The sequence below is a fragment of the Ascidia mentula genome, chromosome 6 (genome assembly GCF_947561715.1).
Source record: "Ascidia mentula chromosome 6, kaAscMent1.1, whole genome shotgun sequence".
In the NCBI taxonomy this organism is placed as follows: Eukaryota; Metazoa; Chordata; class Ascidiacea; order Phlebobranchia; family Ascidiidae; genus Ascidia; species Ascidia mentula.
This window is the reverse complement of record NC_138571.1, coordinates 19,768,746-19,780,906: the sequence shown is the minus strand read 5'-3', so window position 1 is coordinate 19,780,906 and position 12,161 is coordinate 19,768,746. Positions and strand designations below refer to the sequence as shown.

The following is a 12,161-nucleotide window of genomic DNA, read 5'->3' as shown; positions in this document are numbered from 1 at the left end:
CAATTTTTATTGTGATGATTTATTTAATTTTTTTTTATAAAAACGAGCCATAGAAAATCAACTTTGACGAGCCATAGAAAATCAACAAATCATTCACAACATTTTTTTATTCACAAACTTGAGTACATGAGCCTCATAAAGAGGTTATACCAAGGGCGGGCACGCGTCCACTTGCCAAACCAGGCACTGGTCAGGTTTTGTGAAAAGCGCCCGACCCATATTCAACGAACAGCAAGTTTAATACACAAAAAGTAAACTGGGGATAACTTTACCAAAAAAACATGCTACAACAGTAATTTAATAGCGATTTTGGTGGCGGCCGCCTTGGCTACGCCCAACACAAATTTCCGTTTATCTGAAAAATACGAACAATTGTCCAAACAGGGGTTTTCCCATCGCCGGACAGTTAATCAATAGCATTTGGATTGTTGAGGGAGCTTGTCTCAACTTTCAGTTTCGAATTCTCCCTGCTTCGGCGACTGTCGCTGTATTCTCGTGATCTGCTTCCTGCTAGGTCTTCTTTATTCAGCAACCGTCGAAGAAGTGCTTTGGTTTCTTTCCATAGCCTTCTGCAAGTGAAAAAAGTCAAAGTAAAACGGTACAATTCTTTTGCCTTTATTAGTCTTGGTGATTCAAGCAAAACAGACATTTCACATTACCTTGAAGAAATGTTGTATAAAAATGGGTTGATGCATTCACTAATCCTTAGAAAAATGTACTGTATGACCCCAAAGGTCCATCGTGAATGACTTTCACTTTTTTTTATTCTGTTGAGTGTGGTCATGTTGTAAACTGTAAAAGAAACGTTTCGATAAATGGCCCTTTTTTAAAGATAGATAATTATTTTCTTACTGGCACAGGGTAAATATCCCAAGATAAATGATCCAATCAAAAAAATGATCTGTAGAATCTTGTGTGCATCTGTGTTTTTTTTCTTCGTACCTCTGCGACTGCCGCCTGTTGTTGCAGGAAGTGAAACATCATTAATTTCTAAGGAAGCCCATTATATAATTCTGTTACTTACTCCTGAGACTCTGACGTCTCTGACGATGCCCCACTATGGCAACAACTGTAGCAGCACAAAATGCAATCATAAGAACAATGAGGGTAAGATGGATAACGCTGTTCATCACCAGTCTTGTTTTACGGATTCCCCTTTTGTAATTTTGATTAAGTGTAAAGAAAATCTGATGATTATGGTAAGAATGCGCCGTTTCTCACATAATTTTGACAAAATAAATTTTCTGTAGTATATAAATACTATCTAGGTATCAAAAAAGCATGTGATATTTTGAACACAAGGCATTGCATATAAATTTCATTACCCACCTTACCCATCCAACACCAAAACCAATTATTCCAGACAAAAGCCATGAAAGGAAAATCAAAACCTAAACCAAAAAGAAATTTTAAACACCTTAAAACCCATCTATCAGCTCTGACAAAAGTGTGGTTAAAAGATTAAATAATCACCTTAAGTCTTGGGAGGGTGATTTTGTGGTAAAGAGACACCTTGGTTATTGACACAAATCGTAGAAATGCAAACACAGTTATGTGTAGAGCAGTGTTGAATGTCATCCAGTTTGATAAATGTTTTGTTGTCTGAAAAAAAATATTTCAACCTAAATTGTTTCGTTTCCAATTTCCCTATGTCACCTCACCGAGCACAACTGTTTTATGTTCACTGCAGAAAACAAACCCCAAGTCAGGCAATGGATTTTGAAGACGCTGGTCAAGGCAGAAACCATGTTGGAAATGCACAGGCTCATTATAAGCAAGTTGAAAACAGATCTGGAAATCGTTCAAATTTGTGTTTAGTAAGTTTGATATTATCTACAGTTGATTGTGTAAACAGTTTTATGTGGAAATATGAAGCTTTAGTCAGTTTGAACCTTAAAACATGTTTGTAACGCATACTCAAGCAGTTCAGTTTTTGGCTAGCCCAGATAATGCATAACCTATTTAACTGTAAAAATTTAAAACTGATATTTTGCCACACACAAACACAAACAAAGAAGTTACAATGGAACTTACTTGAGTCTTGGACTCCAAATAATCACAACCATTGTGATAAAGTTGCCACACACCCCAACCACTACCAAAATTCCAGTAATAATTGCAAATGCATACATTGACGCCTCATTTGGTGGCAAACCAAATTGTCTGTCATTGATTAAAACAGTTTTAATACTTTATTATTATTTGTCTTATCATCATTTTATGTTTATTTTGTGTTGCTTTCTTGACAAAGCAGTCAACAAAAAGTTGTAAACAATAAACAACAAAGTTACATTATAATACATTGTTAAATAAACAAGTTAAAAACTGTAAAGTAATTACTTTGACATTTTGTGAGTAATGTTGTAATTCATTTTGTCCGTTTCACCACGTCGTCAACAAAACCTACTGGACCTTCTCCACATTATTAGAAACTGCTGAGATTTCAAATTTTGCACCTCCAATATAAGGAAGTCGACAATGGAACAATGGCTGTCCGGTGTGAAAGTGGCAAGAGCCTCTTGGTAGACAACAATCTCATAATTTCCTGTCACTTCCATAAATCTTACATGAAAATGACATGATTCACCTATCACCGAAAAATCCCCAAGGTTAATTTCCTGTAAAGCCATAAAGCCTATTAATTTGCATATTGATCATCAATCACTTTCTTAAAAACTATGTCACAATTCTATAGGATGTTGGTCATTATCTATTTTGTGTGTTTATTATAACATTGTTGCCAGTCCAATATTGTTTTTCCTTTTGAAAAGTTGCATAGACAATGAAAAAAATATTTTCTACGTTGCAGCAAAATAACAAATATTAGGTATGTTTTACAAAATCCATAGCTTTACTGGAGGTTCTTTGAGTTTTGCATGTAGCACAGTGAACAAAGCGGGCTTATACTTGTTAAACAAAGCATTTTGCTTCTCAACCGTTACACAAAGGGTTTAGTCACAAGGTAAATATGTACACAAAAGAAACGTAATTTGACTTGTTTGTTGGCTGCGTACACATGTTCTAGGAATTGGCATTTCATGTTGGTATATTTTTTCAGTCCCATCAAAAGCATGAATGTTTGTTTGATTTTGAATGGTTTTCTTTGCCTTTGTATGAACATTGCTTTTTCTCTTTGGCAGTTATGAGATTGTGTGACTGTTAAATTCTTGGTACTGAGCTTCAAGTTTCCTTGGCTATGGCGCAACAAGGTAATTCTATCAAGCTCATTGGAAGCAAGTTTGTTTTATTTGTGGACATTATTATATGTATTGTGTAAACTGCAGACAGATGTTTGGCCACTGTTTCGACCTAAAATGTCTCATTATTATATGTGTTTGTTAAAAAAAGTATTACAATTATAATTGAAATTTTGACAAAATTTTAAAATCATTTGCCAAAATGTATTTAAGTGTGAACAAAATGTGGTTTTATTTCAAAACCAATTATATGTTTATACATATTTGGTGAGATGTTGAGAAACAACAGCATTTATATTTTATATGTACCAGAACTGATGGATATTAACAAAGTTATGAAAAGCCAAGAAGAGAGATTAAAAACCCAGACACATTTAAGGCAACAGTTTCTGATGCCGGATGTAAATGAAGGTGATGTTCCAACTGTCCATCCCCAGATGGTTTTGGGCGACATCTTTAATAACCAGCTGCCTGAAGAAGCTCAACCCTTTTGGTCATCTAACCAGTCAAGAGATGGTGATGCCAATTTGGCAAAGAATGGAGAACATATCAAGTTTGATGAAATTGTTTCAAGAAATCAAGGCAAGATTGTAGCAATTACAGGCAATCCAGGCTCAGGTAAAACAACAATTGCAAAGAGATTAACTCTGTTGCAGCAAGGTCTCTTTTACATTTTCTACTTCAGTCTTATGGAAGTGGCACAGGCAACTATGACTTACCAGCAGTTTCTTATTGACCGAGTTTACCCAGATTTGGATAAAAAATCACGTAACGGAGCTTTCAACTGGATGCGAAATAATCAAGAGAAGTGTGTTTTTGTTTTTGACGCTTATGATCAAGCACCGTGGTCTATGGATAACTTAAAACCTCTGGATACAGCTTTTAATTATGAAGATCCTCTTTCAGTAGAAAACCTGGTTGCAGGTATGTGTTGCAGAAAAACCTTTTCTAAATCCACTCTAATCCTCGTTTCACGTTCACACACTCTGCTTTCTCTTCCACCGTTCTTACGTCCTCAAACCACAATATATGTTTGCGATCTTGCCGAAGACAATATGAAGAAGTTGTTTTTTGCTTTTGCTAAAACCAAAGCAGAGGAGTTTTGGGAAATACTTGAACGCCAACCAAACCACTTGTTCCATCTATGCCACAACCCAATGCTGATGCAATTTGTTCTCAGTGCTTTTAGAGCAACTGGAGCAAAAATTACACAACATGCACCTTCAATTACTGCTGTTTTCCAGCATGTTATTGACAGTGTCGAGCGGCATGAATATTCCCAAGATCCACTTGAGCTGAAGAAAATATCTACCATGGCATTTAGTGGTATTGAAAGGTCGGATGTTACATTTACACACAAGGATCTGGAAAAGTTTGGCCTCAGTGAAGTTGATGTACAAGATTTTGTGATCAACACAATAAAGCCAGGTGTAGGAAGGCAAAAGTTGTTTGACGGTGATAAAATGTTTTATTTTTCACACCACATCCTTCTTGAATACTTTGCTGCCTTGTACATTTGCAAAGAAATGCCTGACAAAACCTTTTTTAAATTTGTAAAAGATTTGTTAAAAGGAGGTAAATGGTCAATGGTGAGAAGATTTGTGTGCGGCCTTTTACTGGAACATGAACAAAAATCTCACAATGGTAAATCGTTCACATTACATTGGTTCACTTTATGTAAACTTTTATATATGACCAAAAATGTAAAGAACATATTTTAGTTTTTATATTTTAGAGAAACGTTTGGAACTGGTAGCAGATTTGATGAAGTATGATGCTTTTCAAGCTTCCACTAACGGAACTACAATTAAAGGAGTGCAGTCAAATGGTATGAAGCTAGATGTTTTATTTTCATAAATTTTAACTCAGTTCCCGTTTAGATTTGTTGGAAATTATGATTGATGTTCAACATTTTCCAAACCTAATTGAAGTACTGGCAGAAGATCTGTGTCCAAGCTTGATATTTTATGGATATCAAATCTCTGTAAATGCATTTCATGTTCTTACCCAGTTTCTTGTGGCTATGACTAAACCTATTGAACTGCTTGTATTTACACAATGCAATCTTACAACAAGCATTTTGCATATGATTGCAAGTGCAATATCCGAAGCAAAACACGGGGTAGGTAAAAGAACCAGGTGTTTTAAAGGATTTTGTACATGCAGTTATAACTTAAATTTCACAGGTGAAAAAGTTTAGTATTGTAGACAGCAATATTGGGGAAATTGAACTGGAGGTTTTAGGGGACGGCATCTCACAAACCTCTACCTTGACTCTCGAGAACTGTGGCATAACCAACATTCGAAAATTGTGTGGGAAGATACAAGAAAATAAGAAAAAGGTGAAGAAAACCATCAGAATCTAATTACAACTCTTTAAGTGTTTTTTAAATTATAGATAAGTCTGAATCTTCGCTCTAATCCAATCCGTGATGAGGGGCTCCATTTGCTTTTGAAGTGTTTACCTTTCCTAGATATTTTGGAATTGGATCATTGTGAAATCAGTGATATTGCTGATCTCTCAAACCACATTAAAAAGTTGGACAGTCAGGTATTAGAGCTTGCTTGTTTAATCCAAACAGCAGCAAAGTTTGTGAATTGTCTTTGGGTAAATAAAAAACAGTCAAATCGGCAATGAAAATTAACACATCTTCTTTTGAGAAACAACTTTCACTTGAAAGATATTAAAAAGATAAGTAGCATTCAGCTTCACTTTTGTTGGGTAGATGTCTGTACTTAACCTGAGATACAACTTCATCGGGGATGGAGGAGGGGAGCAGTTGATAAAATGTCTCAAGAAAGTGAAGAAGATGAGAGTTGGAGGATGCAATATTTCCACGATGGTGCAAGAAAAAATAAGAACGCAGTTGGAAACTCTTTGCCTGCCAGTAAGTCTGTAACACTTGTTGTGTGTTATTGAACTTTTTCTGGCAGATTTGGGTTTTTCAGTCAATTATAGTTTAAACATAACATAGGATTTATTGTATACAACTTAAGTTAGTTAAAAGGTTGACCTGCATTGTGATAAAAAAAAATTGTTGTTTAGTTGTTGTGATAATTAAATGTGACTGATCAATTTTTATTGAGACTATCGGTCATGTTTGGTTTGAATGCTAAGGTTCACATATTTACAGGATGATACAGTTGAATTTATGTGAAATTCCTGGAATCATTCTTGCCAGAAAACTGTGTGTGCAATATGTTATGCATTGCTGGGAAAAAAGTGTTATTCAGAAGAGATTGCTTCTTTACTGTGAAAAGTATTGTGATGCAATAATATGGAAAGACTTCATTATCTCTGGACTGAAAACGTACTTTTTCCTGTACATTTTACCCCTTGTTTTGGTTCCTTTGGTCATTCCAGTTCAAACAGACGTTATGTGATGTAACCAAGTACACTGTTATAATGAGGTCTGACTATATGTGTTTGTAGTCAGTGTTGTGCTTTTATATTGTGCACTTGTACGATGTGGTTGAACACTGTTTCTATGTGCTGTAATTAGTGGCTTGCAAATTCATATTACTTTAATACAGATAAGCAAACTGTTGTGTTGTTTATTGCAATGAAATGGGTAGCACAATTGTAGGGGAAACTTAATTTATTATTTTGAACAAGACTGAATTCCAGAAGAGGAAATGATGAAGCGCTGGTGGCCACTAGATGAGGTAGAGAGACTGTCCATCCTAACAATGTAAAATATGAGACATTTGTAAAAAACAGAGACCGCAATTTATGATGCAAAATTTGTTTGGGTTTGTTTCCACTTCTTATCATAACAAACCTTTCATTAGAAGTTTTGGTTGAATTATCGGAATGTGTTCGTTCAGCCAGTTTCAATCCACCATCTTAAAAACATGAAAACTAATTCAAAATACAACAATCATTTGGCAGCAAGAACTACCTTCAGGTTGAATGTCCGAGAGCCTTTCGTTGCCGATAACGAGTGTCACCGGACTATTCCCATCACCCTGTAATACCCAAGGTACTGGTTGTCAGATTATCAGTGGCAAATATGCATTATGTGAGCTGCATACAGATGGCCACTGCTTCGATCAATAAAGTTTCATCAGTGCAGCTGGTGATTGTAGCACTGGAGTCCAGTGCAGTAGCTTGTCCAGTGTTATATTTACCAGCTGCACTGATGAGATCTCATGGGTTTAAACAGTAGCCCTGCCTACAGCTCTCAGTAATTATCAGAAGGATCGCGTTAACTAAACACAACAGCAATGTTTAAATACCATTTGTGGAAGAATAACTTTCTGAAGGTTTGGGATTTTTATTAGCGCGCTGAGAAAATCTGCATCAAGTCCATTAATGTCCTCATCACTGTCGCACTGTCCTTTAGAATGTGACGGAAAGATGTCATTGTCAGTCATTAACATTTCTATGGTGTGTGGATCGCTGAGGCGTAAACCTACAAAACAACAGGATTTTTTTGAAACAAATCGATTAAACTATAAATGTGGTTTTATATTTCAAATTTTGATCAAGAGTTGAAGTTTATAGCACTTAACTAAATCCTGGGTGGATGCCAAGTTTCAAATTATAACTTAATATACTGGCAGGTTTACTTGGCAATCTCAACTATCATATATTGATTTTTGTGTCACAAAATGTTTCCAATGCTTGGCTGCATGTTCCAAATCAGAAACAACTGTGTTGCAAGTTACAATAGTGTACTTAAATACCGTCTTCTTCCCCAATAAACACAAGTTTTGAAGCATAAACCTTCGTTCAAATTTTACCGTGTGTGTTTGGTGTTGGGGAATAAGCTCGGGGAAGCATTCTGTCTTTTGTTGTTGCTGCAGATTCCGGAACATTACTGGGATTTTCATCAACGACCATAACATGGTCATTTCGTTTGTTGTCCAACACTAAAATTCCAGCCAATTTCGCAGGAGAATCTTCTTCCAAACACGGATAATGATTCTGTCAACGAGTAATTTATTCAAAATGTCAAATTTAAAAAAGTTAATGAATTGCTTAAACTTTTATGGGGAAAGCGGTTCTAGAAACCGTCCATGATGAAGCTATAATTAAAACATTTCATATTTCAGTGAAACTGTATTGGTTTAAAATATGCCACCAGACATAATTAGTTTTGATTTGTACAAAATAACGCTTTAATGAAACTAAGAACCTGTTTCACGTGTGTCAACAGTTCATTTCCTTCATCCGATGAAAACTGGCAGTGAGGGCACGGGTAGACCTTTAAACCAACATGTTTCTTTGTCTTCTTGATGTGTTTCCTTAAGTTTTCTATGTTTGTGCATCTAAAACAAAACAGATTGTTGGTGACAATGCCTGGTTTGTTGCTAGCTCAACTTAAGACTTCCAGAAGGTCAGTAAAATAACAACCAAAATGTCGATTACAATCAATCCTTTTTTTGCCAGAAGAAGTTTTTTGGCTTGAGTTGGCATTTACCTTTATTTTAGAGAAAAACATGGAGAAATAAATAAATACTTTTTGATTCCTGTCATGTGTGTATTTACCTGTACTCGCAGTAAGGGCATTTGAAAGGTTTTTGTCCGGAATGCTGCAACATGTGACGTTTCAGACCAGTAGCGTTTCCAGTCTCATATGAACACGAGTTGCACTTGTACGGTTTCACCCCAGTGTGCTTGCGCTTGTGTTTATCCAATAGATTCTTTGTTGCCGTGACGAACGAACACTTGTCACATCTAAAAGGTTTTTCCCCTGAAACACAACCACCATGAATTAAAACACAGGTTATTAACCTGGGGGGCACAAGTTTCCTACATAATAATAATTTAGCTGCAGATTTGGAGGATGCAATATAATATTTCATCCTAATGTCAACATTAGGGCGACCACACTTTTAGTTTAACGGTGCTTAAGTTTTTGATCCCTACAATTGGTTTCTGATCTCCATAAAATTTAGTAACTTAGGCTGACAATCTGCAATGGCCCTGATTTAGAAAAATTATCAAGATATGTACTAATTTGTGTATTTTTGGTTTTTATATTAATCTTTTAAAATTGAACAACACACAGACACTTGGAAAATGTTGAGTAAACAAACAACACTTTCAACACTTTGAATTTGTTTTATGCCTACAGATATCTTAGATTGGAGTGAGATATCTTAGATTGGAGTCAGATATGAAAACAAATCGTGTAAAAAAAATCAAAAATTACAAACCAGTGTGGACTCTCTGGTGATCAAGTAAAGCAGTCGAGTCCCTAAAGCCATGGCCACAAACGAGACAAGTTACTCTGTTGTACCCGGTGTGAGACTGGATGTGTTTGTTCACCGATGTCTTAGTGAGGAAGGTTTCGTCGCATTCCTTTCAAATATATTTGTTTGCAAAAATAACCAGGGGAAAATTAGCAACCTTAAATATCTTCCAAAAAACACAACTAGTAACACAATTTTGCAAACTAACCGTGCATTTGTAGTTTCTCTGTCGATTGTCCTCGACTCCATGCTTGGAAATTAAGTGGGACGTTAGTTTGTCCTCCTGCCTGAATGACATCTGACACAGTGGGCATTTGTGAGCATTTGCACCTGGATACCGAACAAAATTTAGTGACGAATGTGTGCAGACTTATAGAGTCCAATTGCTGGTCCATCTGATCAACGTTACGATACTGCATGTTGTTGGTACAGTTTTTACAATTTAACTTTCTAATTCACACCAACATTATGTGACACACAGAAATAACTTCACACAAAAGAATGGTCCAATTTATCTAGGAAAGTCCCAATAGTGAAAAGTTTCATTTCAGTTTAAAGTTCTGAAAATTTATGTAAACCTTTACGTGTTACTTTAAAGTAATCATGCACAGCTTACCTAAGTGTTGTCGTAAATGGATAAGAAGATCACAGTTTCTGTAGAAGCACATAGAACAACGGACACATTTAAATGGTTTTAATCCAGAATGTTTCCTTCGAAAATGTGTCAACATTTCCCGACGTATTTTAAAGTTTTCGGGGCACTTAATACATTTTCCTGGCAGCTTGATCTTAGACAAAGCTTTATCTTCTTCTTGTATAGCAGCGCGATCAGTTCCGTGGTAACACTGCAGGGAAGTAATAAAGTATTGATCTAAGTGCTTGTGTTACTTTGAAAATAACGAGAGATGCTCTCTTTACCAGTATTAATTATCAGTATTATCGTAACATTACCAGTCTAGCATAAAAAAAATGGAGGAGAATTACGGAAACAAATTGAAACTTACATCAGCTTTTATAATATGTTCCAAACTGTTCATATGTTTGTCCTTCTTTGCTTTGGTTGCGTAAACAAAATTGCACAGGCGGCATATCCCTCCCACTACAACACAAACAGTTGACATGACTATTAGGCACAACAGCCGCAAACAAAAACTTAGCCCCCCAAAAAATCAATAAAAAAACCTATATATATACAGTTAAATTATTCACATAAATCTTTATCCTCTGGCTTTTCTGGAGTTTCTGTCTTTTCATCGACTGATTTTGGAACATTTGAAGACAATGGCTTTCTTAACTTTACTCTGATAACAAAACAAAAAAAATGATTAGGTTAATACTTCAAGCTGGTATTTTATATATAAAGCAAGTACACAAGAACTAGCGTACTTTGAAAATGGCTTGGGATTTAAAGTTGTCTTTAATGGTTTTGATGAAACCTTTTCGCGCTTTTTAAGATAATCCAATTTCCTGTTCAGGGTTGTCTTTCTGCTCTTCTTTGCTGTTTCGCCTTAAACACAAAGAAAACACACAACAATGCTAAAATTAAGGCTAATACTTATAATGGATAGGAGTAATAACAAATTAAAGATGAATACTAAATAGAAGATGCGTGCTTACATTCAGGCTTTACATTTTTGGCATTCTTTGCAACTTTTAGTTTTATAGTTGATCGTGTGAAAGGTTTTGGATTAACTTTGTTCCTCGCAACTGTCGGAGATCGGTGGCATTTGGATAAGTTGAACTGGTACAAGAACTCTTCCTCATTGATGGAATCTGAAACTGTTTAAAAATTCTTTACAAGAAAGAATTTGACACTGATACCACTTATTTTGGTGAAATATATTTGTTACGAGTAAGAAGGCCGGCTAATTTCAGCCTACGGAAACATACTTGTCGATGCTGCTTGTGAATAAATATTAAATGTAGTATTAGTATTACGTAGGTAACAAATTTTGAAACATCAGCCAAAATATACAAATTCATCACAAACTTTACCATTACCTGATGGTTCTGTCTCATCTCGACGATCTGGATTCAATGATTGTGATGAAAATAAATAATTATTGTCCAAATGTTGAAACTGGCTGTTTTGCGGAGGTAGATTCAATAGCGAAGTGTACGATTCTGAATCACACGACCCAACTATTTGACAAACTGCAGCTTTAGGGGTGAAATCGTTGTAGGAAGTGGTCTTCTTGTTGATTTCATAACTGCAGAAAGTCTCATTTGAAAGCAGAATGTCTGTTAAGTCAGGAAGGGGGTTTGCTTCTTCATATCGCATATATGAAGCCATTGCCGTTTCATCTTCCATTTTTCAGGGTAAAACTACCATTTAACCAAATGTCAGTCTTTACCTAAGTGTTCATACAACATGTCTTGCGTTGCACCAACCAACCTGTACATACACCTTCGCTTTATTGTTTGTTGGTGTAAAACTTATGATTAGTTATTACATGACGTATCTAAAATCTACGATCTATTAATCTCTAATCCATATTAACATAAAATATGCCGAACATTTTTCGTCATGTAGATTTCAGAATCCAGAAAATAAACACAATAGAAATCTGTTTACAACTTCACCTGCAAACCACTCAACTGTAACTTAAAATTTTTCTTATTAGCGACAAAAGCGTTTCATGAATCTTCTTACCTCTTTTATTTTGAACATGTAAAAAACATTTACTTTTAGCCCAAAGGTGCAAATCTAAAAACTCAATCTCCCGGTGAGGCTTGAACTCTCAACCCTGCGAATACTGAGCC

General features: G+C 35.6%; 3 protein-coding genes across 5 annotated transcripts; 1 reads left to right on the top strand and 2 right to left on the bottom strand.

The window, feature by feature from the left end:
* Positions 1 to 69: 69 nt before the first annotated feature.
* LOC145905785 (uncharacterized) lies at positions 70 to 2,461 on the bottom strand. Its single transcript, XM_082993072.1, has 9 exons — positions 2,341 to 2,461; positions 2,035 to 2,163; positions 1,662 to 1,791; positions 1,474 to 1,602; positions 1,330 to 1,391; positions 1,025 to 1,155; positions 853 to 957; positions 660 to 792; positions 70 to 569 (listed from the first exon to the last, which is right to left on the bottom strand). The coding sequence occupies exons 1-9, from the start codon at positions 2,370 to 2,372 to the stop codon at positions 407 to 409; spliced, it is 1,014 nt and encodes a 337-aa protein (XP_082849198.1). The 5' UTR covers positions 2,373 to 2,461; the 3' UTR covers positions 70 to 406.
* On the top strand, positions 496 to 6,724 carry LOC145905782 (uncharacterized). Of its 2 annotated transcripts, XM_082993069.1 has the most exons (11): positions 496 to 598; positions 970 to 1,107; positions 1,691 to 1,817; positions 3,141 to 3,209; positions 3,510 to 4,841; positions 4,933 to 5,025; positions 5,078 to 5,319; positions 5,384 to 5,539; positions 5,596 to 5,748; positions 5,924 to 6,085; positions 6,332 to 6,724. In XM_082993069.1, exons 4-11 carry the CDS (start codon positions 3,197 to 3,199, stop codon positions 6,353 to 6,355), a joined length of 2,175 nt encoding a protein of 724 aa, XP_082849195.1. In that variant the 5' UTR covers positions 496 to 598; positions 970 to 1,107; positions 1,691 to 1,817; positions 3,141 to 3,196; the 3' UTR covers positions 6,356 to 6,724. The 2 variants fall into 2 exon arrangements, with proteins under 2 accessions (XP_082849195.1, XP_082849194.1); XM_082993068.1 differs by lacking the exons at positions 496 to 598; positions 970 to 1,107; positions 1,691 to 1,817; positions 3,141 to 3,209 and having other exon boundaries at positions 3,470 to 4,841.
* A 9-nt stretch (positions 6,725 to 6,733) lies between these two features.
* On the bottom strand, positions 6,734 to 11,789 carry LOC145905784 (uncharacterized). Of its 2 annotated transcripts, none has more exons than XM_082993071.1 (15): positions 11,400 to 11,789; positions 11,016 to 11,171; positions 10,785 to 10,905; positions 10,608 to 10,699; positions 10,403 to 10,497; positions 10,015 to 10,243; positions 9,607 to 9,728; positions 9,363 to 9,507; positions 8,692 to 8,896; positions 8,339 to 8,471; positions 7,944 to 8,127; positions 7,437 to 7,612; positions 7,100 to 7,166; positions 6,980 to 7,043; positions 6,734 to 6,881 (listed from the first exon to the last, which is right to left on the bottom strand). In XM_082993071.1, exons 1-15 carry the CDS (start codon positions 11,707 to 11,709, stop codon positions 6,800 to 6,802), a joined length of 2,181 nt encoding a protein of 726 aa, XP_082849197.1. In that variant the 5' UTR covers positions 11,710 to 11,789; the 3' UTR covers positions 6,734 to 6,799. The 2 variants fall into 2 exon arrangements, with proteins under 2 accessions (XP_082849197.1, XP_082849196.1); XM_082993070.1 differs by having other exon boundaries at positions 6,735 to 6,881; positions 11,016 to 11,177.
* Positions 11,790 to 12,161: the final 372 nt, after the last annotated feature.